Source organism: Numenius arquata, chromosome 2, assembly GCF_964106895.1.
Source record: "Numenius arquata chromosome 2, bNumArq3.hap1.1, whole genome shotgun sequence".
Classification (NCBI taxonomy): domain Eukaryota; kingdom Metazoa; phylum Chordata; class Aves; order Charadriiformes; family Scolopacidae; genus Numenius; species Numenius arquata.
Window position 1 is genome coordinate 32629064 of NC_133577.1, and position 23768 is coordinate 32652831.

At 53.7% G+C, this 23768-nt stretch overlaps 1 protein-coding gene across 4 annotated transcripts; it reads left to right on the top strand.

The window, feature by feature from the left end:
• The first annotated feature begins 1775 nt into the window (after positions 1 to 1775).
• VEGFA (vascular endothelial growth factor A) lies at positions 1776 to 22106 on the top strand. Of its 4 annotated transcripts, XM_074167934.1 has the most exons (8): positions 1776 to 1901; positions 7936 to 7987; positions 13107 to 13303; positions 15099 to 15175; positions 15590 to 15622; positions 18366 to 18437; positions 19602 to 19733; positions 22028 to 22106. In XM_074167934.1, exons 1-8 carry the CDS (start codon positions 1836 to 1838, stop codon positions 22047 to 22049), a joined length of 651 nt encoding a protein of 216 aa, XP_074024035.1. In that variant the 5' UTR covers positions 1776 to 1835; the 3' UTR covers positions 22050 to 22106. The 4 variants fall into 4 exon arrangements, with proteins under 4 accessions (XP_074024035.1, XP_074024036.1, XP_074024037.1 ...); XM_074167935.1 differs by lacking the exon at positions 18366 to 18437; XM_074167936.1 differs by lacking the exons at positions 18366 to 18437; positions 19602 to 19733 and having other exon boundaries at positions 22028 to 22049.
• Positions 22107 to 23768: the final 1662 nt, after the last annotated feature.

A 23768-nucleotide genomic window follows, 5' to 3' on the forward strand; every position in this document is an offset into this window, starting at 1 on the left:
GACACAAGCATATTGTTACTATATATCCCATATGAGGAAATTTTGAGTGTGACACAAGCGAAGGAGCTCAGCTGGGGGATGCCTGGGGTAACCCCAGTGAGACCAAGCTGCCTTTTTGTCCTTCAAATACCTTCCCAGAAAGCGGGGGGTAGGGGAGGTTTGTCTGGCAAAATCTTCACCCTTTCAGTACGACACCCTTCAGTATGGCACACTGGGCCACCGCTCAGCCGGTGCAGGCAGGCCCCCTGAGCCAAGGGAGGTTGGCACTCGATAAGGGGAAATAAAACCCAACTGAGGATGACACCCCCCTTCTGTCCCTTTAGCACATACGTGCTAAGAAATCACTGTATCTGAAAAGCGAAGGCCTTAGAGGGGAGGGGGGGGGGGGGGGGGGGAAGAGAGGGAGGACGACGACCGTGATCTCAATTTGTCCCCTGCGGTCCCCCTCCCCCCAAATGGCTCCGCTGGACTTTGGAGCAATTCCCACGGGCAAGGTGAATTTTAACCCGAACGCGCTTCCATCGGCGCGGGCAGAAAGGCTGGAGGAAGCGCGGCCGGTGGGGCGGCCGGGATGGGGGGAAGGCAGGGCGGGGGAGGTTGGGGGGGCGTAACGCGGGACCGGCGGGGGGCTGCGGTCCCGCGTGGGGCGGGCGGGGAGGGCGGCGGAGGGGGGCGCGCACCCCTTTACCTCCGTGGCCTTTTCGCCCAGCGCTGAGAGATGGATGGGAGGGGAGGAGGGAGGGGAATCGGCGGGGAGGGTGGGACTTCGCCGGAGCCTCTCTCCCCGCGGCCGCGCCGAGCAGTTGCAGAGCGCCGGCGAGCGGGCGGTGGGGCGGGCGCTGCGCGGGGAGCGGGCGCTGCGCGGAGCCGCCGCTGGAGTGCGCGGAGCGGGGCTGCCGCCGCGCCGGGGGCGAGGAGCGCACGCCGTGCCGGCGGGGGACAGCGCGCCGCGGGAGCAGCCCTCCCCGGGCACCGGGACCTGCTGTTGGCTTGCCGCCTTGCTTTTATCCTCTCGTTTAATTTATTTTTTCCCCACCTATACTTCGATCCGCTGGGATTTTTTTTTTTCCTCCCTTTCCTGGAGAGCCTCCCCCCGCCCCAGTTCCCTCCCTCTCTAGCCAGTTTGGAATTTTTTTTTTTTTTCATATATTACTATTCTGATTTTTTTTTTTTTTTTGAAGCGGTGGACAGAGAGAGGGAGAGAGAGACACAGACAGAGAGGGCAGGAGGAAAACGCTCTGTTCGTCCCCTCCGCCACCACCACCCCGACTTGCGGAGAGGGGTCGGGCCGAGCGGCGGCGGGATCAGCCCCTTCCCCCCCGGGGAGGCGACCCCGGCTCGGGGAGCCGCCGGAGGCAGCCGCCGCGAAGAGGGGGCGCAGGAAAAGAGATGCATTGAAACTTTCCGCCCAAACTTTGGCGTGAGTGCGCGAAACCGAGCGAGCGAGCGCGGCGCGGGGTGCCTGCCTTGCCCCGGCGCGGGGAGAGCGGCCGCGGACGGGCGCCGCTGTGGAGCTCGGACTGCCCGGCGGCGGGGGCCGGGCGGCGGCGGCGGGGCGGCCGCGGAGCCAGCGCTCGGCCCGGCAGAGCGCCCACCGAAAGCAGCAGCAGCGGGGGCCGGCGGAGAGCCGGGCTTATGGAGGGGTGAAACCGGAGACCCCGAAGAGGAACTCCCCTTCCCCCGGAGCCTCTCGCAGCGCCCGGCCGGCGGCACCCCAGGAGGCGGCGGCGGCGGGCACGGAGGAGGCGCGGGCGAGAGCGCGGCGGGGCGGCGGCGGCGGGGCGACGGCGAGGCGGAGCGCGGCGGGCCCCGCTCCGCGGCGTGCGCCGGCAACCATGAACTTTCTGCTCACTTGGATCCACTGGGGGCTGGCGGCGCTGCTCTATCTGCAGAGCGCGGAGGTAAGCGGCGGGGACGGGGCGGCGGCGGGACGGGGGGCTTTTGTGCCCCGCGTACCGGGGGGAGGGGGGGGGGGGCGGTGTCGGCGGAAAATACTTTTTCCCCCCGTATTTTTTTTTTTCCTCACCTCCCCCCTTGCCTCCCACCTGCTCGGTGCGGTGCCGCCGCGCTGCTGGCATCGCGTCCGGGTGGGTGCCCGCAGCGCGGACACGTGTGTGTGCGTGTAAGTCTGCAGCGTGGGGAAGGCGGGGGGGGGGGGGGGGGGGGGCGTGTGAAGCGGTGCCCGGCGCTTCGCAGCCCCCCCCCGAGCAGCCGGCAGCGCCGTGCGGGGTGTGCGCGCATTGCGCGCCCCCGGCGTGGGGCTCCCCCGGCGGCGGGGACGTGGGGTCTGGAGGGGGACGTGGGGTCCCGGCGGGGCCAGGGCCGTGGCCGGGCCCGGGGCGCTGCGCGGCGGTGCGGGGCAGGGAGGCAGCGCGGTGGCTTCTTGCATCAGCCTCGCCTCCCGTCCTCGGGTCTCCTGACATTGCAAAAGGGTGTTTCGGCGGTATTTGCCTTGGGTCCCAGCTCGGGTTCGTGCCGCCGAGTGGAGTTCAAAATACCTCGCTGGAAAAACAAATAGAGATCAAAGAGGACAAAATGGATCCTGAATTTCTTCCAGATTGATTTTTTTTTTTTTTTCAAAATACATATCTGCTGCACCAAGATTACAAAACCGCACATTTTTCTCTTCTCTTTCTCCTCACTCACTTTTACTTTTGCCTAATTGTCATTCCTGGGGGTTAGAAACCAACTCTTCCTCCTTTTCTTTCTCTCTTTTTTTTTTTTTTTAAGAAGGGTAGCTTTCTGTGCAAACCTGTCCTATAAATCTGTTTTCTAAAGAGCCAAGAGGGCTGTGTTGCCAAGAGATATTAAGGGGTTTAGACAGTGCCCACGTGAAAGTGGCTGTTCGCTAGGCGAACATGGATTACGTTTTAAAGGCTATAACAGGTTAGTTCTCTCCTGCCATTTCTCCTCGGCACTTGGGAGAGAACATGGGCCAGATCGTCTCCCGCAATCGTGAAAATAAATGTCGCTTGCAAACTAATGTTATTCACATTATTTGTTCAGCAGTGATGCTGGAAGGTAACTCCCCAATTAGGAGCCATTTCGGCTGTAACTGAAGTCATGCAGGCACTGCACGCTTTGTTTCTAGCCTGTTATATCTCTACTTTCTGCAGTGACAGCCGCACGTTAGGCTGTGCTCGATGGGAACCGAGGCTCAGCTCTTACTCGAGTGTGGCACAGAGCAGCTCCGTGCTGCCTGCCAGGTTTAGCTCGTGGGACAATTCTTTCCGCTCTCCAAAGAGTTTTTCCACCATCGCCTAAAACGGGGGTTTCTTTGCCTCCCAGCTCCTCAGTAAACTTGTACAGTAGCGTTGGTTCCCCGGCTATAGGTTAGACAACTCTGTATGGGTGTCTAGTGATAATACCCTTTTAACCCTCCCCTTGCTCCTTCTCCCCTCCCCTTCCTCTTCCCCAGAGCAGGAAACGGCTGATCAGGTAGAGTCCAGGTCTGTCCGTCCTCCGGAGTCGCATAAAAGCCTCGTGCTGCCTTTTCTCTGAGGCAGGAGGATGGTGCCGATGAGCAAAGAAAGAGGGTAACGCTGGGGAAAAAAAAGTAGGGAAGAATTACGGGGTGTTGGTGGGGGTGGGGGGTGGGGGGAAATGTTGCGGGGATAGATACATGAAAGATTGCGAGATGTTCAGATAGCTGGGGGATGGCGGGCCATATAAGTGCTCAGGCAGATCGACGGTGAGGTCTGCCCTTCGGTTCTGTCCTTATTTGTCCGTTGATTGCCTGGGCACCACGGTGATGGGAACGTTAGAAATACCAGCAGATCTCACGTAGGCAGCTTGACGATGACTCCGGGCATGGCAGAAGGCATGACTCTTCACGCCGGGACTAGGGTTTTGTGCTTTGATGATAATATTTATCTATACTGTTAATCTGGCTGTCATGCTGAATAAAACCTATCTAGCTAGCCAGGCGCGTTGGAGAGCATTAAATAAAAGCCCTGGCAGAGGCCAAGTTGGGAAAGCAGGGTCCAGTGCGTGTCAGGCAGCTTTCCTGAAAGTGAAGGATGAGGGATGCAGGAATCACAGTGCTCCTCTGGTGAAGGTGGCAGGGGGGATGACTCCTTACTGAGGGAGTTGTTATGGTCGCTCCTGAAGCAAGGCTGGGATGGTGGGAAATTGTGTCACGATCAGGGCTGGGTGGGGGCTGATGCCACAGGTGTCTGCCTACACTGGTGGCGATAGCCTTTCCATGCAGGAGAGGGAGGAAAAGGTGGTTTTGCAGTGCCACCCTCCCAGATGTTTGCCTGTACTAAGCTGTGGTGCACAGTCCTCATGCTGCATGGGGTCAGAGAGGTTGTGGTGTTGTCCCCTTCCAGTCCCCCCTTTCCTAAAGAACGGGGATTGGTTGGTTGTTCCCCATCTTCCTTTGTCTGTGGGTCATGGCAGCAGCCTGGTGACCTGTCACCCCTGATGAGGGTCTGGGAACTCTTCCCTTCCTGCCCTGAACTGTGGAGGGACCTGGACACACCAGCTGTATTGCCATAGGGAACAGGCAGTGATCAGGCACTGAGGGAGGGAGAGTGAGCCTGTGACTAGACTGCTAATGATCGCACACCCACCAGGCTCCCTGCCTTTGGTGTGCCTCTGCGCCAGGCCACCATGGGGAGCCACCAGAACCTGCTTCCCCAGGCTGTAGGCAGCCGGGACGCAGTGGGTCACCTTCCCCAGAGCTGCTCCGGGCCTGTGCTCCGAGGACAGGCTGGGAGGAGGAGGGTTCCTTTGGGAGCAAGGGAGAGGGAGGCCCGTGCTGACATCTCAGAGGCGCTCACTGATTCCTGAGCAACCCTGAAGCCCCTCTCCTGTCCATCCTGCTCCCTGTCAGAGGTGCCTCGGCTGTGCTGGCAGCTTGTGGGATTACTGACCTCCCTCTGCATGTACAATGGAGAAGGAGTGCAGTGAATCCTGTCCCCCTCCCCTTCCCTTAAGTAGAAACCGCTGAGAAGAATTTCTAGCGCCTAAGACGAAAAGTGCCTTAACTCCTGTCCCAGAGTCCCTCTCAAAGTGGATGGATTGTTTGTTCCAGTCCTAAACAGTTACAAAGCTCTTTTAATGAGGCTGCACAGATTAGGGGGAGGGGAAGGGAGAAAAAGAGTGCTGGTGGTGGTGGTGAGGGGGGTGATGGTTGGAGAGGAATGACTTGATTAACCTTTTCTCTCCCTTCAGAGAATTAATTGCTACAGACAGGGACTAGGGGAGAAGGGGGACAGGGAAGGTGAAGACACACGGATGGTGTGAAGTGGATTTATTTGTTAGGGAGGGTTTTACTCCACTGCGCGATGTGCATTTGCTGCGACCTGCAAAGGGCACGGAAAGAAGCTTCCCCTTGGTCAGCCTCATTGCTGGGGTCGTTTGTCCCTCTCTGGAGCCCAGGGGTTGCTTCCACACTTCAGTGAAATGTTGAAAATCTATTGGAAGGAAATTGTGATACAGAGCTTTTGGGTAATGCCAAAAGCCAGCAGAGGAGAGTGTGACCTTCAGGCTCCCACTGAAGGGCATGCCAGGCCCGCTTGTCCCTTGGAACGCTTTTGGTTCCCCATTGCCTTGTCTGATATGTAGCAGACTGGTTTAAAGTGAGGCACAAGCCCCTGCCTCGCTTGCTTTGAGGGCACTAGCCACAGGTGAAAGGCACTGCTGAAAGGGCAGAACAGTTTCTTGGTACAGTGAGCAGAGAGCGTGTTACTGATAGTTCTGGGAAACCTTTCGGGTTTCTGCTGAGAGCTCCCCTGGGAGTGCTCAGAAGCTCCCTGCAGACTTCCTACCGATCTTATTTCCCATCCTCGGGGTGGGATCGCAACCCAGGTCTAGGTGAGCACTGGGAGTGTTCTGGGTCCTGCTGCAGTACATCAGAGGCAGGGCAAGGTGCTGGCCGGATGCAGGTGAGCAGTGAAACCGTGTGGCTTGCTTCAGCATCCTATCACCTCTGCACCATGTGTGCTTACATGTGAGGAGGCGGTGGGCTTGGCAGCCGCCTGGGCAGCCTCGCATAGAGCATGGGTAGAATGACCCTCAAGGTGTCTCTGAGCTAATTTTGCTCAGTCTGTCACAGTCATTCTGTGTGTGAACCAAGAATCCCTCTGCGAAAGGTCTTGGGGGCGATGTGACTTGGATAAACTGACTTGGCTCGTGATCCTCTTCCTGTGCTACGACACAGATTGAGGCTTTTCTGCCCGTGATGCGGTTTTCTTTTGACCCATAGATTGTCAGGCGCTGAGTGGCTTTGGAAGGCCACTGCAACCTCCGCTGCCTCCATTTTGTTTGTGCTGTTGCAGTGACCTTCACACTTCAGGAATGAAACTGTTTCTAGGAACCTGCTTTTTAAACTGTTGTCACAGCACTGAGGCTGGGCACGCAGCCCTCTCCTCCCCAGAGAAGAAATAGATCCAGGCATGGGGTGGCTTGGGCCTGGGCTGGTGAGTTATGCCCAGGTACAGAAAGACTTTGAAATTAGAAGCAAGGAGTTGGGTCAGGGGGACCTCAGACAAAGGGAACTGTGCACAGACACAAAGGAGCGGCTGGGAGAGGGGTTTCTAGGGCTCGGCCGTCTCTCTTTCCCCCTCCTTTTAAAAGCTGACACTTTGGGCAGCTGGGACGGTGGTGCTGCTCTGTGCATGAGGCTGCCAAGAAGACCATAGGTGCAGATTCCTGTTGTGAGCTTGAGGTGGACTTTGCCTGCTCAATTCAGTCCGGCTATAAGATCGGAGGGCCTTTTTCTAAGCCTAAATGCAGGGTTATCGCTGATGAAGCAGTATGTCGTCTGTATTGCCACTCTCTTTTTGGCCTCTGCTGAAAGGCAGCAGGTTCTGGGGCGGGTGGTGTCACACAGGTGGCAACATACCTTGGAGAAGTGAAGAAAGCTAGGCATTTTTCGGTTTTGGTTCAGAACAGAACAGCAGGGGGAAACCTGACGTGGCTGGAAAGTTACGTCAGAGCTAAAACCCTCACGCAGAGCAGGAAGAGTGGAGTTTTTGTTTCACCTGGAATTAAAAAGACTTCCCTTAGTAAAGCGGTGTAATGCTCCTCCATCCTGGTCTGGGGGTGGGTTACCTGTCGCCAGCCCTGCCTGCGTCAGCGGTGTGGCAATGCCCTTGGTCCCAGCAGGGGTGAATACAGAGCTTGAGACCTCAAGGGTTTTGTCCTGGGGAAGCCATAGGGAGCACAGGGATGGGAGCCGTGTTGCCACTGGGCCACACAGGGCCAGGCCTGTTGGGTGAAGGCACAGGATGCCCTCCCTGCCAGGGGAGAGGAGGGAAGCCTGGGCGGTTGGGCAGCCTTTGTCAGTGAAGTGGTGCTGTCACAGTTAATCGCCCTGACACCCCGCCAGATGCCGGACACCTCGGTGGCCACCACCACTCCATGACAGACATCTGTGACATTGAGAGGGGAGCCATGCCCTTCTGCGCCTGGCCGCCTTTCTCCCTCCTCTGCCCTCCCCGGCCCAGTTCACCTCTACAGGGGAAATGGAGGTGTCCAGCCCCGCCAGTCATGTCAGCGGTAGAAGGTCACCCCTGTTATTTTCCTCCCCCGGGCCCAGGTTTTCTCTCCGTTTTTTGACCGTGATCACTGGAAGCGCCGCTTGAGGGACGCGTTTCTCCCTTCTGGGCCTCACTCGGGCCCGCCGCGCAGGAGGCCTGGCCGCCTCCCTCCCTCCCGCCCGCCTGCCCCTTCCCTTCGGCCCGGGGCCGTCCCGTCCGCTCCGCCCGTGTCCCTCTCGCCTCCCCGGGGGACGAAGAGGGGGAACAAAAGGCCCCTCTGTGCCCGCCGGACGGGCGGAGGGGAACGGCCCCACCTCGGGGGTGCCCCCTCCCGCCGGGGCCTCCCTCCGCCTCCTGCCCGGTGGGGCGGCGGGCCCGGGAGCCCTCCCGCTTCCCGGGACCGCGTAACGGCTCCGCGTTGTGACCCGATTTTCTGTTATCTTTGCAGTTGTCGAAGGCTGCTCCTGCCCTGGGGGATGGGGAGCGGAAACCCAATGAAGGTAAGCGCTGGGCGGCTTCCCGGCGGGTGGGGGCGGCCGGGGGCTCGGGGGAAGGAGGCCCGAGCCCCGGGACCCGCCGGCGGCCAACACCGCCACCTCCCGGGGAGCGGCGGCGGCGGGAGCGAGGGGGGCTGCCGGCGGGAGGCGCCGCCGCCATTAACCCCTTCGGCGGCGGCGCCCCCCGCGTCCCCCCTGCGGGCCCGGGGGCGGCCGCGGGGCTGGGGCGGCTGCGGGACCGTGGGGCCGGGGCGGGCGGCAGGGCTGGCCCATCCCGCCGCTCGCTTCCCCACCACGCTGAGGAGAACTGCGTGCGTGCGTGCGCTCGTGCACATACACACGCTCATTTATATATATATTTATATATATATATCTCCACACACACTCGGGCGCACACAAAGAGCTGAGTAGCGGTGAACAGTTGTGCTGGGGATTCGCCACAGTGCCGTAGGAAGGGATTTGTCATCCTTGCTGCCTGCCTCTTCCCTGGCGGTGCCCGGCTAGGTGGCCAGGGCTGATCCCCAAACAAAGGCCGAGGCAGCGCCCCGACTCTCTCCAGGCGGCCGGGCGGCAGGTCCTTGGGAGGAGAGAAGGGAAAAAAAGGGCAGCCCAGGATGATTTTACGGAGCCGTGCCTCCTGACAGTCCTTGGTATCCCCCCAGTCAGGGTACTGCTAAGCACTGTGCAGAGCCAAGCTCGAAAAATACACCGTTTTATACTGGTTTGAGCTAGCAGGAGTAGCAGATTCAGGGCATGGCAGTGTGATCCAATAGTTTCTACTTAATGTCGTTGCTGGTGGTCCAGTACGGGTGGAACCATTGCCTGGTGAGGGAATGAGGTGGTGCCTCTGCAGCTGTTGTGATTTTCTGTCGCTCCAGCTGCCCAAAGGCCAGGCTGTGGCAATGTCCTCTGCCTCATTGGTTTGTGCAAGTAAATGTAGACCAGAAGAGCAGTCAGCCCCCAGGGTTAGTCAGAGACACCTCCTGCAAGCGCCCTGTCTGGTGGAGCCCTGTGCGTTGCAGGAGGTTGGCTTTCTGTCCGCAGTCCTCAGTTCAGAAGTGGGGTGAAAGGGCTGTGGACTTTAGAGCCTTCAGGCTGAGGTGATCGTCAGCTGCTTTAAGACCATCCTGACCGTGTTTTCCCCATAACCTTCATGGCAGAGCAGACCACTGCATGGTTCACCAGACCATGGCAGGGTCTGGTGAAGTTCTTGCAGGGTCCCCGCGGGTTGTGACCTCTAGCGTTATTCCAGCAGGAGGTCAGCAGAGGGCTCTAGCAGTGTGGGCCTAGATTGGCTTTTTTTTGTGTGTGTGTGTCGCACTGTATTTCAATTTCTGTAACTTTATTGGTGTGACAGGCTGCATGTGTGTTGCCAGAGGTTGGTGGCTGGCTGTGTTTGGGATAGGTGTCCATTTTGCATGGGCAAAATTTCTGATTTTCTGGCGGGCTGCCGCCTGTTGCGCTCGACCCTTGCTCCTGCTGAAGTCGACAGAAGAAGGTTCAGTGACTCCTGAGGGATCAAGATGGAGCCTGCTGTGAGGCTTATTTTGGTAACTGGTTCTCTGCTGTTCATAGAGAAGAGATAGTGTCCTCGTCTGTGCCATTTGCTGTGGACGACTACCTTCCCAGGGAGGAGAAGAGTTGAACAGAATTAATTCCCTGTCACAAGAAGGCTGATGGGATCACAGGAGAAGTTGGTCTGGCAATATGACCAGTGGGACTTCGCTGCCTTGGTGCTATTTCTGGTTCTGCAGTACAGATACATCTGTGAGATAGAAATCAGGACTCTTGGCATTGCCTTCCTGGCTCTACTTCTGGCCTACCCTATGACCTTGGAGGTCCTCTCTCAGTACCTTAGTTTCTCCTCTGTGAAGAGGAGACGATGATGTCCCTCTGTTCCACAAGGACAGTTCCTTCCATCGAAGCTCTCGGGGGCTTTGGGGTTGGGGTGAAAGGTGATTTTGTGTCTTTGGCCATTTTATGCTTGCTCTGAGATGTCGAGCTGTGACAGGTTTTTATTTGGGATGGACTTACCCTGGTTGGAGACTGTAATTTTAGCTTCAGCCCCTACCCTTTTGTGCCACATGTTTTGTGGCATGGGATGTTGTAGAGGAGTCAGACAAACACTCTTTGTTTGTTCCACGAGAAAAGATTTTCTGGTATAAATAAAGGAAACCACCAGCACTTGTGGCTGCACTTTTATTTTTAAAAGAACAGTGTGTTTGTATTGCTGCTAAGCCATTGACGGGGAGGGAGGCAAAATGATCACAGACTTGCTCCTTCTCTAGTCTAGCATGTTCCCACTCGACTGCTCCAAATTTGGACTTAATTCTGCCTGCTGTGGCTGTGTCTGCCCTGAAGAGTTAATGTGGGCCCTGACTGGGTTTTAAACCTTACTTCCCCCTCCATTCACAAAGAAGAACCTCTTACTCAAATCTGAAGGTGTTTTGCAGGGTAGGGGTGTGGGTTAAATGAGGGATTAACTTTTAACGTGGGCTGAAGCCCAAATTGCAGGAAGGGAGCAAGCCAAGTGGTGTTAGTCCTTCAGTGACCTTCCTGTGTTTCCCCATGAAAGACAGATCTTCTTCTGACCCTGGCACAACCAATGGAAAGGAAGCACAGACTGAATCAGCCCAGCATAGTGTGGAATATGACTCCCAGAACATAGGAGTGAGTGTAGGTAGGGTAGCAGGGGCAGGGCTTTGCTGTGAGGATGACTACCTCAGTCATGCGCTCAGGTTGGGGTGCTAACTGTGCGAGTGAACTATGGAGCGTGGCACAGCCTCTGTGGGAGTGCTCTCTGTCCAGTGAAATCAAGGCAACCTGCCTCTTGTGGCTAGATGTTCTGCCTGGCAGCTGGAGAAAGATTCCCCGTTTCCTTTTCAGAGGCTGATTCAGACTTTGGAAAATCATCATATGTTAAAGTAAAGGCAAAAACTCCCGGATTCTTTATGGGAGGGATTTGGTCCTGTCAGATGTCCCAGATCTCAAGTGTAGGATCAGGGCACAGCTGTGAAAGTAAAGGCTCTGCAAAAGAAGTTGAATGTGCTGCTCTGTGACTGATCTGTAGTCCAGATTCTCTGGTGTAATCCAGCTGCTTGTGCAGTGCAAGCATTCAGAAAGTGTGGCAGACGTGAATCAGTTTCACTTCAATTTTCTACTCTGTTTTGGTTTCTGCCTCTTTATTCCCCAGACTACTGCGGTGAGCAGCATTTGATCTGCACAGGTAACTGCCACTTCCCCTCCCTCTTTTCTTCCTTCCCTCCCTCCCTGCCTGCCTTCCTCCCTCCCCTCGACATAGGTCTGTAAGCATTTTTAGCCAGAACTGTGCCTTTACTGTCAGGTTTCCCAGGTCCTTTGCTGGCACAGCATGAATAATCAACAGTGCCTGCAGAATTTCCCACATATTAAATTGTTTGACTTGTTGGAACATAGGTGGTGACTACAGTCACTCCAAAGGGGAATGGGAAGAAGGAGGTAGCTGCAGACAAGAAGAGAACAGACAGGAGGCATACTGCAGTTAGGGGAGGAGGGAAGAGGAAGGGAAGGGACAAGGAACAGAAACATGCTGTCTTCTAGATGAGGAATACCAACAAGCAGTCCATGCCTGTCAGGCTACATTTCCCCTTCACAAGCCACTTTCTCTTTTAATAGCTGCTCACGCTCTCTAACACTTCAAACTCCCTGGATGGAAGCTCCTCCCCTCTTGTACCTGCTCTCAGCACTGTGGCACTGTCAGCTCTGCATGACCTAGAATTAACTTTCAACAATTAACTGCGGGCTGTGAGATCCAAGCCCTGCAGCTTTTGCATTTTTGTGGCAAAGTAACCTTTATGCCAGTTTGTCACAAGTTCAGGGCACTTTAGAAACGCTTACTGGAGACCATTTTTTTCCATGATGCAAGCAGTTTGCGCTTATCACTCAGAGTTATCAACCTTGGTGCTGTAGGACTCTGCATACTGTACAGGTGGATCATTACAGTGCATAACAGCGTGGGGCAGGTACTATCTCTTTGTGCCTACTCTTATCCTCTGCTCCATTTGAGACATTCTCCTTTGCCTGCCTGCTGGTAGAGCTAGGAGGCCTGGAGGGCTCCAGGTACTCAGTGTTTGCAGAACTGTACTAGCAGCTGGGTTTTGTGTGTGTGTACTTATCTATCCTATCTCTCATCTCTTTAAATCTCTCCAACCCTTGACCAAGCAGCAAAATGAAGCTTTGGCAAGAGACTGGGAAACATTGAGAAACGCTTGTGAAATCAGTGCAGATCGCAAGCAGTTAGTGTTTGCTCCATTCAGAGGGAAGTCAGGGGATAATGGCAGATCCACCCTGTTCCCCCTCCCACACTGCCTCATTGTGGTTCAGTAGCCAAGTATATGGTCTAGTTAATCTTGGTGGTGCTGTGGGCTTGCTTTGAGTCTTTCGGTCGGTGGCTTGATTCCTTGGTGGAAGGTGGTCAGCGTGGAGACATGGAGGCTGTGATTAGTAGCAGGTGCTGTTGTGGTTCTGAGGTGACCTGTTGAGGTGGATGTTCTGTGTGGGCAAAAGAGGTAGCTGACGGGAAGAGAGAAGATGCATGGTTCAGAACCCTCTGCTTGTTCTCAGAAGTGCCTCTGTGGCGAGGTCTGTCGAAAGGATGATTCTGGCTTAACCCCTTGCCTTCTAAAGCCCACTGGGGCCTCTACTGGCTGTTTAGAAAGGGGTAAAAGACTGGTGAAGGGCCTTAATCCAGAGTGCGGCATCATCTGCAGCAGCCTCAGGTGCTTTCTGGCTGAGCTAATATGCTTAGTGGCAGCATATCTGAGAGTACGGGGGATAGCGGGGAAGGAATTTGGGGAGCAGGCACCTGTGGGACACATCATGGTGCCAGGGAGGCAAACAGTGAGTCTCTCTTCTATCTTGCCTCTGCCCTGAAGCAGTGGTAGGAAGAGATTGTCTCTTTCTCTTCCCCTCTTGATTTTGTGTGTGTGTGAAGGGCAGAGACAAAGGACTTAGGCCTGCAAGACTGCTAGTGAGGAGCATAGGGTAGATGTGTTGCAACTGTCTGTCTCATTTTAAGGGGTGAAGCACTAGATGTTCTTGAGCTAAGTTTGCATTAACTTATTCCCTCCATTCCTCCTTTTAGTTATCAAATTCCTGGAAGTCTACGAGCGCAGCTTCTGCAGGACAATTGAGACCCTGGTGGACATTTTCCAGGAGTACCCTGATGAGGTGGAGTACATATTCAAGCCATCCTGTGTGCCTCTGATGAGATGTGCGGGTTGCTGCGGCGATGAGGGCCTAGAATGTGTCCCCGTGGATGTGTACAACGTCACAATGGAGGTGAGGGCCCAGCTTGCAAGCTGGCGTGTTTGGGTGGAGGAAGCAAGTCAGCCGTCACAGCCACCCCAAGTCCCAGCTCCCAGCTAATTCAGAGGAAGGGCAGCCTACTCCAGGGAACTGGAGACTGTTGGATCAGGAGGGCTCACCTCTCTCCTGAACCTTGTGCCCAGCATTACACCATGCAGGGTGAAAAAATGAGTTGCTCATCTCTGTTAAAGGCTAAGAGGAGAATCTGGTTTTTGGCTCTAACCTTGCTAGTGCCCAAATGCAGTAGCTAGGAGCATGCAAAGGAGCATTTCTGCAAAGGAGCACGTGATGGTTGGAGAATGCAAAGGAGCATTTCTGATGCCTTTATCTCTGAAGTCCTAAAGAAGATATTCCTTGGGCCCTTGCTCCACCTTAGGTCTGCATTTGGTCCACACAGCTGTTGCTCTGAAGGCAGCTGTGGAGTGCAAAAGGGAAAAGCCTGTCAGTACTCTCTCCTGGAGGGCATGTGAGGTCAGCCTTTACCAACAGAGCAGGGGGATTTGGGTCATTAGCTACATTGGCACAGCAGGGGTGGAAAGGGGCTCTAAGAAGCACGCTGCTTCAGTGTCAAGTGGAAAAGCCTTTCTGCCTCTGGGCATCCTCCTTCTTTGTTGGGAGGCTGCTGAATTCATTCTTTGGAAGAGGCAGAGATGGCTGTGATAGCAAAGGCTGGGCACATGGGGAAGATGCAAACTCCGCTTTAGAGGGCTTTGTCACTGCCTTTGCTTGCCAGCCTGGATCCCAGCTTGTGTCCACAATGGTGCCGGTGCCCATTACCCTTAATATGTACCTCCCTCACCTGCTTTTGTCCCTCAGACTCTTGAATGGCCACCGTAAATATTGCTGTCATTTTTTGATATGGGTGAGAGACACGCAGGACTAAGTGATTAACCAGCAAGCTCTATTTGTCATTTGAGCTGTATTTGAGCTCTGGCAGAGAACCTGTCTGTGCCCTTCTGTGGTTCCCCATACTGCTTTTCTGCTTGCAGGCTCCAGCCTGGGCCAGAGCATACTAACATGGTGTAGCTAGAGATGGTTTTCTTCCTACCATTTCTTGCTGAATTACTGTTTTTGGCTGGTATGCCCGCATGCCTGTAAAGGGTCAGAAGTACTGGAGCAGATCTCTGATGCAAATGCTAGAGCTAATGGTCCAGCCAGGTTCTGGGTTGAGAGACTGTAACAATACATGCATAGCTTCTAATATAACTTCCATGGAGGCACTTGGCTTTGAGGGCTGGACAATGTCTGGCTCTGCAGGACTGTTTTAAGCATAGATCACCAGGTTTACTTTGTGTGTCGAGTCACTGAGAAAGTGAGATGTCAGCTGGGAAGGAATGGTGGCTTAGGAAAAAGGAGTCGGATATGGAATTTTGCTTTGGGCCTTTGCATAAGACTGAACCATGCTTCTGTGTGAGAGCAGGCTGGATGCTCCGTTACTGTCTCTCTAGCATCGACCAGGGACGGCTCAGTGAGAACCTTGCTATGGTGTTAGGCCCTCTCCCATGCCTGTCTTCGAGGCAGTCCACCGGTGCTGGCACTTTCCATGCATGAGCAAACAGAGCTTTGGCACAAGCCTGGTGTTGCTGCTTGCTTGTGATCAAAGACCTTCCCTGATTGGGAGAACGGGGCCTCAAAGCCAGCTCAAACTCTGCCATGCTCTTCCCAGGAGCACCTGGGGTGCAAACGCTTTGCCATGCAGCGGGCTGATTTGGAGCTGTGAGTATAAATAGTGAATGGGCAGTGACCCTCTCTGTTTCTTTCATTCCAGATCATGAGAATTAAACCCCATCAGAGTCAGCACATAGCGCACATGAGCTTCTTACAGCACAGTAAATGTGACTGCAGGTGAGAATGGAGCAGAATTGGTTCCTCTTGCAATAAACTTACTCTGAGCCTTTCCTTTTTTCTGCCATTGGGTTGGGACTGTTGTCCAGAGGCTTCTGCAGTCTCCTCAGTCAGTTTGCGGTGGGATGGCTGAGCCTGGGAAAAGAAGTCCATTGCTGGCGTGGCTCCTCCATCTCTAGATATCACAGGTGGACAATGCTAGCCTGCAATCTGGGGTCTTTTGGCACTGGCTGCCAGTGAGGTGCAACAGGAGAGCAAACACTTTGAGAAGGACCACTTAACCTGTGCCATGGGCACCCTGCAATGCCAGCTGTACATGTCCTTCCGTGGACTTGATGGGAACTTGGGATAATACTGGAAGCGTATATGGTAAGCTCCCTTCTAATGAGGCCTTTGTTTTCTCTTCCCCCCCAGACCAAAGAAAGATGTCAAAAACAAACAAGAAAAGTAAGTGACAAGCCTTTCCTCCTTTCTCTTTTGGTGGTTGGTTGGTGTTTCCTCTCCCCACTGCCCCTTGCCCTTTTCTTTGGTTAGAGATACTCACTTTGAGAAGGTGTTTTTGGAAATGGCATATGGTAGTGCATGGGGCGACACTCTGAATCCGTTCCAGGTGGGCACAGAAACCCAGATCTGATGGTCCTTCGTTCATACCCCAGACCTGGAGCTTGCATGACCCACGGCCATGGCAGTCATTCCTAATGCTTTATCCCGAGTCAGGGAAGTCCCGTCGTGTGTGTCCTACCAGAATGGATTCAAGGTGCAGCCCCCATTCTCCCTTCCCTCTTCCTGGGGTGTTTCTGGTTACTGCAAATCGCTGCCTTTCTTTATTATTAATTTTTTTCTTGCTGCTTGAATGAGTACTTGCTGGCTTCTTTCACAGCAGCCTGGGTAGGAACTCTGCTGGCTACAGGGAGAGGTGGCAATAGAGGCCTGGTGGAGGCAGGACTGATGCCATGCGGGGTGTGACACTGGTTTTGGTTGGGTGGGGGCCTGGAAGGGTGTAAAGGGAGGTGGATGTCCTAGCCGGCTCTTGGTGGAGGCTTTCTGAGAGTTTTTTTTCAATCTGATGGATTTGCTCTGGTGACCTGAAGGATGTTACGGCACAACCTTCCCTTTCCTTCCTCCCCAAAGTAAAAAGGTTGTGGAAAGTAGAGAAATAAGCTCTCGTCCTGCAGTAATTGCAGGGACGTTACAAAATGTGGAACAACATCGAAAAAAAAGAGTGACCTCTCTGGGCGAGAGGGTCAGCTGGACTGCACATGGCTGGGATAGCGACTCTGCCATTTAGAGGTGCGGAGTTGGAGAGGAATGGGTGAATACTGGGAGATGAGGCTGAAACAGAGAGAGCAAGCGAGAGAGTGAGAGAACTTCTTTCACCCCTCTCCTGGTGGTTGTATATTTCTAGCTGCCTTCCAGCCTCTCCTCCTTCCCCTGGAAATCTGCTCCTGGCTGCATCGGGCTGCGTGCAGCCAATACTCCTTTCTGTGCAGGGCCGCGTCGGGGATGGTTGGTCTGCGTGGCTCTGTGGTTTGAAGGTGTGCAAGAGCTGGGTCTGTGTGAACTGCAGTGAGGATGGGGTGTGGGTGAAGCAGCCAGCTTGGACTGTGTTGCATTCCCTTTTCTCTTCTAACAGCACCTTGCCTGCTTTTTGCTGGTTCTGCACTCCCCCGGGAAGGAAGGGAAGGGATGGGAGAGATTGGTGTGCTTTGATTTGTGCTGGATTGAAAGTCCTGTTATATTGGTGCCCCTCTCCTCCCTTCAGGTCGATTTTCCTCCCCTCACCGCCTCCCTGTGACTCCTGACATGTAGGGCAGAGGCTGGGAGCGAGCTGATGCTCTGACACTCATTCCAGTGAGACGACTTGAACAGGGCCTAAGAAATACCTATGGTGCTTTCCCTTCTGTCCCCCCATGTCCCCTCGACAGCTCCCTCCCGAGGTGGGCTGCGCAAGGGAAGGAGGGAGCCTTTGCTGAACTGCCACAGTGCTGGGGCTCACTTGCCTGACAAGCCCTGGTGCTTTGCCTAGGGCCTTTTCCTTGCATGTCTCTCCCTGTGTCCTGTGCTAATGTGGCTCAAGGAGCATTGCAGGCTTCAGCCTCCCTCCCTCCCTGTGCTCTCACTGGCCTGTAGGGATCCGTGGTTAGTGTCCAGGCCTGCACGTCCTGTCCCCTGCCTGTCCCAGCTCCTGGCCAAGAGTCAGGAGCAACTGGTGAATTTTTCAGAAGAGAGTCAGTGCCTTGGCTCTGTCCACTTCTCTGTCTGGCAGATCCATGTGGAAGGGGAGGGGAGGTGAGGGAGGGAGGCAAAGGAGGGAAGATCCGAAAGCTGCTTGCTGGTTATCTCCTGGGCGTCATAACTAGGTCAGGCCTCCCTCCTTCCCCTTCGGTACTCAGGAGGGAGGCTGCCTGAGAGGGTGTTCGCAGACATCCAGTGAGCTTTCCTGGAGTCCTAATAACCACAGGCAGGAGGTGGGGTAGTGAGCGGAGCTTTTGGGCTAGATAGCCCTCTCCCACACAGCACCTCTGAGTAGACCAGGTCTTGCCCCTTGTCTGTGGGGTGCTGAGGCCAGGCTCCCTTTGCTCCCATCCCAAGGCAGGATTATCACCATCTGTCCTGCAGCAGAGCTGTTGGAGCTTGGCTTCCCCCTTCTAGGCCTGGTGCTGGGCAGTGCTTCAGGTCAGAGTGGTTTCCTTTTCCCTGGGGAGAGTCCCCCTGCTCAGGTTGCCTCTTGTCAGTCAGCGTGCGCCTGCGCTTGTCGCCTGGAACGGTTGTCTGCACTCACTGCAGTTGCGTGATGCTTTCACGAAGCTTTCTGTTCCTTCTCCTTCACCCCCTGTCCCTCTCCTGTTGCCCCTCTGAGGCTCCAGCAGATCTGCCTCTGCTGGCAGCAGCCCTGCTGGAGGGGGTCTCTGCAGAATCAATCCCCTGGCGTTGGCTTGGCTGTGGGCAGGCTGGTTGCAGTGCTGGCAGGAGCGCAGGAGGGCCGGAGAATGTGTGTGCGAGGTGGAGATCTGTGCTTCGGCCCTGGGACTTGCCCTCCAGTCCTGCCTCATGTGCTTCCCCCCTCCCAGCAAGGCACATGGCTGTATTTTTTTTTCCTCTTCTTCCTTGCGTTTTCTTCCGTTTTCTCTCTATCTCTCCCTTTCTTTCCTTCTCTCTCTCTCTGTTTTTTTTTTTGTTTTTCTTCCAGAAAATCAAAGCGAGGAAAGGGGAAGGGTCAAAAGAGAAAGCGCAAGAAAGGCCGGTACAAACCACCCAGCTTGTACGTTTGTGTCCTCTGCTTGTAGACTCTCTTCCCTCCCTTTCCCCAAACCAGTCCGCCTGCTTGCTGCTCACTCAAATCTCACCCTCCCCTCCCAGTCACTGGTGGGCTGCAGATCCTGCAGGGGCAGCGCTGGTGGTGGCACCGCTCTGGCACTAAGGGTATCTCAGGGAAGGTGGCTTTAGCTTGCTTGGCTCTCTAATCATCAGTGGCGACCATTTTCCCAAGGCATAAGGGTGCGGGTGGGTGGGCGAGCGCCCTGCACCTCTTTTCCACGCCTTCTGGTTGCAGTTCTGTCATCTGCTTTCCCCAACTTGTCTTGTGCCCTCACTGCTACGATGACTGGCGACAGGCAGGCTGGCATCTGCCGTGCATGTGTGTGTGTGCGTGCGTGCGCGCGTGTGCGTGCGTGCGTGTCTGGTGGAGTCACAGGCGGAGAGGAGAGGTGGGACGGTGGGAAGCCGGAGAGGGGGTGCTGGGGAACTCGGTGGGGGGTGGGGTGGGTGGGTGCTCTCTCTTTTTTCCTCTCTTTCTCTGCTGGATTTGGTGGCTTCTCTCTCTGTCTCTTTCTCTCTGTCTCTTTCGCTCTGCCTCTCTCACGGTGGTTCACAGAATTCTGCATTGTAAATTCATGGCCCCTCTGTAGGAGACTCCTAGGTGGCAAGCTTGGGATGGGGCTTACAGAAAGGAGGGCAGTGCTGGCTGCAGGGGTAAGCACGTGATGCTGGAGCCCAGCTGCTTTCCAGGGGAGGTGAGACCCTGTGTATTTAACTCGTTTAGCCGCTGGCCTCTTTCTACTCGAATAGCCCACTTCAGAGAACTCCTTTCATTGATACGTCAATAGCTGGTTGGGACCTCTCACCTTCCCATCCTTGCTTTCCCCTTTTTCCTCCCTCTGGCCTGTGCCGATGGACCCAATGCAGCATTTGTGAATACTGTGCAGAGAGCCTGTTTTCTTTCTCTTTTACGCTAATGCAAGGGGGTGCTGTCCTGGGGCTGCCGGGGTGCTGCTGGAAAATCCATCAGCCCGCGACGCTCCAGTGGGCAGCGTGGGGGCTGCGGGAGGGGGCAAGGGGATTGCTTTGATGTTTAGGGTGTTGCATGTGTATTTTCTTTCTGCTGAAGCGCTGTAGCTTAGACATCTTTCCTTTTGCCTTTTTGCAGTCACTGTGAGCCTTGCTCAGAGAGGAGAAAGCACTTGTTTGTACAAGATCCCCAGACCTGTAAATGTTCCTGCAAATTCACAGACTCACGTTGCAAGTCGAGGCAGCTTGAGTTAAACGAGCGCACTTGCAGGTTTGTGTCCTGAAGGATGAAAGAGAAACACACAAAGAGAAAGAGAGAGAAAGAGAAAGAGGGGGGAGCTTGCTTCCTGCTGACTTCTGGCACCAGTGCTGTATGATTACTTCTTTTCTCTGTCCTACGTGGGCCAGAGGGCAGAGGGTCTAACTGAGAGGAGGACAGAGTTTCCCTGTGTCAAAGGGCGGCTGAGGGTTGCAGATGTGCTGTCAGGACTTGAACGGGGATGGCTCCCAGAGACAGGGCATTTGTATCTATGGTACCCTTCCCCATAAAACAAGATAACAGAGTTCATGTTGCTGAGGTAGCCAGGGGGAGGGTCTGTAACGCTCTGTACATTATCTGTATGCAACTGTCAGCGTACTGTTGGACAAAGACAAATCTTTAGCTGACTAGGATTTGACCACCCCTGTCTTCTGAGCCCTTTTTATGCAGCTTATGGATACTCTGCTGTGTGCAGGGTGAGGAAAGCCAGGCCAGGAGCCTCCCTCAAGGCTGTCCCCACATTCTCCTTTGCCTCTTTGTTCTTAAAAGCCAGGGAGAGCACCCTGTCCTCTTGCACTGTGCTCACAGTTTCCTGTCCAAGTCTTGGCCAGAGCTGTGCTTTGAGGGGCCGCACTCGGGGCTGTGACGTGGGATACAGCAGGATTAAGTCTGTCTCTAGGTGAAGGCAGGCAGAGGTCTGTATTTCAGGTGTGAGGCGCAAAGATACTGTGTGGTTATTGTTTGTTCAGAGATCCATGCTGTGCATGTGTCATCTGAGTGCTCACTGTCATGCACCATCAGTGGCATAGACATGCAGAAACTGATTCCTGGTTCTCACCTGAGCACTTTGGTGAACTCAGGTGGGGTCTCTTGACTCGCCCCAGCTGCATGCGCATCTCTGGTGTGGGATCATCCTGCCTATCCAGAGGATAGACATAGAGATGGGGTTGATAATGAGCGTTTCGTTGCGACTCTGAACTTAGGCCCCTTTCACAGAGATGTAGGAGGTTCCTCCTATCGAGAGAGTATTGCAGTGGGAGTGGCTGGATGGGGGAGAATTAAGGGAGAGAGATCCAGGGTCTTCTGTGGTTACATCCTGAAAAAGGGGACATCCATTTGCTTGCCTGGAATTGGCTAGGTGACTAAGGCTGCTACAACAAGTAGCAAGTGCTTCCTTTAGGTGTGAAAATGCTTTGTGCCCAAACCAGAGGCATCGGGACTGCCAGTGTAGTGGAAACTGCTCTGTATACAGAGGAATTTTCTGGGGTGTTGTAATTTCAGTGGGGAAGTAATTGATGGAGGGAGGGGCCAGAAGAGAGCAGCTTCTGGAGTCAAACTTCTCCTAGTGAGCATAACCCTTGGAGTGTGAGACTAGACCTAATTTTTACCGTTTCTCTCTGCTCCTGTTCCCACACACCAGAATAATGGGAAATTACCCTACAGAATTTGAAGGGTAAGAAATAGTCACATACACAAAGAAGAAACAAACAATGCCCCAAAGAAGCCATGATAGCAGAAGGGGTTTACTAGTTTATCTTACTAGTCCCTCTTTGTGGTGGGATAATTGGCACTAAGGGAGGTTTCCAGAGCTGGTGTGTTGGCCAGAAAGATAGGAAGGAGTCACAAGAGTGGGTAGCTTACCTGTTTCCAGATGAATAGCCGGTTAAGTTGAAGTCCCTTATGCTCTTTCTTGTAGAATTAGAATTTGGCCCTACAGGGGAGGGGAAATTCTCATTTCTCCTGCTGCTCCTTCAGGCTGCTGCTGCTCTTCTCTGTGCTAACCCCTGCTCATGGCAGCTAGTGGAATGAGAGACACTTTCTTTTCACCTTCTTGCCTGCATGAGGCCTTGTTGCCTGCCCTGCTTCCAGCCCAAACAAGAGGCTAGGTGGAGAGCTGAGGGAGTGTGTCTTTCTGCATGTGTTGCTTAGCCTTGTTTTTCTGTGTGTTTGTGTGTGTCTATGTGTGCATGGTGTGAGAGGGTGCAAACAAGACACTCAGCTCATCTGTGAGGAAGCCTCTGATTCTGCTCCTAAATTCACCCCTGTACCAGTATCCCCCCTACCCTGCCCTGTCTAGGTGAGCCTGGGGGAATAGTATTTGTCGACCCATTCACGGGTCGGGATTCTCAGCTGTTTTGCCCCATCTGCACAGCACTTCACCCCACCAGTGACGTCATGCCATGTCTTAACACCATGTGCTCTTAAACACATTAGCCACCTCCCTTCCTTCCCTTCCCTGTCCTACTTGCACCCCCATCACAAACATTAACCCCTCTCTTTTTTTCCTTCCCTCTACTTTCTGACAGATGTGAAAAACCGAGACGGTGAGCAGCGGAAAAGAAGGGGGAACAGCCCTGTTTCTGGAGCCTGATTTCTCGCCTGGACAGAAAAAAACAAAACAAAACACTAATCCAAATGAACCCTAAAAATGAAGGATCGGTAGAGCACAGCACTTTCAGTACGGACGATGGACTCCGGAAGGAACATTCCCCAAGGCACCCGCCGCACAGAATTCACCTTTGGGTTTTGAACTGTTTATTTTATTTTTCTTTTCATGCTGCTAAATAACAGAGCCAGGAAGACTATAGGGGTGTATTTGATGGGTTTTCTCATGCATACATATATATGTGTGTATACATGCATATACATATATATATATGTATATATATTTTAACCACATCTATATATACATATATGTATATCTTAACCACACACACACACATATATATATTATATATATATACTGATTATTTTTTTTAACATTGCTAATGTTATTGGTGTCTTCACTGGATAATACTCGACTGCTGTGGACACAAGCGGGCTACTTGGGGCATAAGAAACAAGCTAAGACTGGACTTGAGTAGAAGCGCTGGGTGTAAACTTCTTAACTCTTAACTGACTTGTGCGGCCTCCGCTGTTTCTCTGTAGAGTGTGCTGTACCACAAACCACCTTCTCCTTGCCTGGGACAGGGAGGAGAGGTGATGGAGAGGATGGGCAGGGAGTTCCAAAGAGCGGCATCCTAGGGTGCGATGGGTCAAAGGCCAAGGAAATGGCCGTCTGCGTGATCAAGGATTCCTTCCCTCTCTTCCCCCAACCTTCGCCCTTACTCGGCTCATAACCTGCCTGCCTTGCTGGGACATGGGATGTCAGTGTACATTTTGCGTTGACTTTATTCGCTATAGAAACTTTGCCAGAGAGACATGCTGGCTTCTCTTAAGGATGGTGGGCAGCTGATGCGCACTAACTTTCCATTCAAGGAAGTATCACAGGAGTCTAGATTTCCCGCCCTTGGTGGCTGCAAAAGGACACAAGGCCTACAGTGTGCTGAAGCAAGAATGGGGACCGGTGCATAGCCACACAGTTGTTCAGCACTGTCTGCTTTCTTCATGCACAGAGCTGCCACTCAAGAGCATCCAAGATGCTTACGGAACATTTCTGGAAAGGGATATTAATCAAAAGTATATACACAGTAGGGGGGTGTGTGTGTGTATGTGAATGTGTGCTTTTCTGTCTGTGTGTATGTATGTTTGTGATTCTCTCTCTTTTTTATATATATATATTTATTTTTATACATATATATATATAAAAAATAATATATATGTATGCCAAGATTGAAAGGGGGAAAAAAGCAACTTTTGCTGCCTTCAGTTTGTGTGCCCAGTGTGAATGACCCTTAAGAATGTCAAGATTTTTTTTTTTTTAATGACGTACTGTAAATATCAGGCCCCTTTTCCACGTCTTGGGCTGGGGAATCAAATGTGAAGGCAGCTGGAATCCCTAAGCCGTGTCTGAGAATCTTGGCTATGTGTGTATCTGCAATATACCCTGTGGTGTATGTGAAACCCACCTTACACATGCGCGCACACACACACACCCCTGAAAGCGTGTTTGTACGTCTATGTGGATATATATAATCTAGTTCTGTGATTAAAATTATTAATAATAATAATAATAATCGAAAAGGTACTCGGTCTGTGTCAGAATGCTGCCAAACATCATCTGCAATTGAATTTTCAACGCCTGATAGTGTACAACACGGAAAGCTT

Excerpts from the sequence above, each read along its gene's own strand:
- VEGFA (XM_074167933.1), top strand. The coding sequence starts at position 1,836 with ATGAACTTTCTGCTCACTTGGATCCACTGGGGGCTGGCGGCGCTGCTC. Across the intron at positions 1,902-7,935 it reads TCTATCTGCAGAGCGCGGAG|TTGTCGAAGGCTGCTCCTGC; the intron begins GTAAGCGGCGGG and ends TTATCTTTGCAG. Across the intron at positions 15,176-15,589 it reads CACAGTAAATGTGACTGCAG|ACCAAAGAAAGATGTCAAAA; the intron begins GTGAGAATGGAG and ends CTTCCCCCCCAG.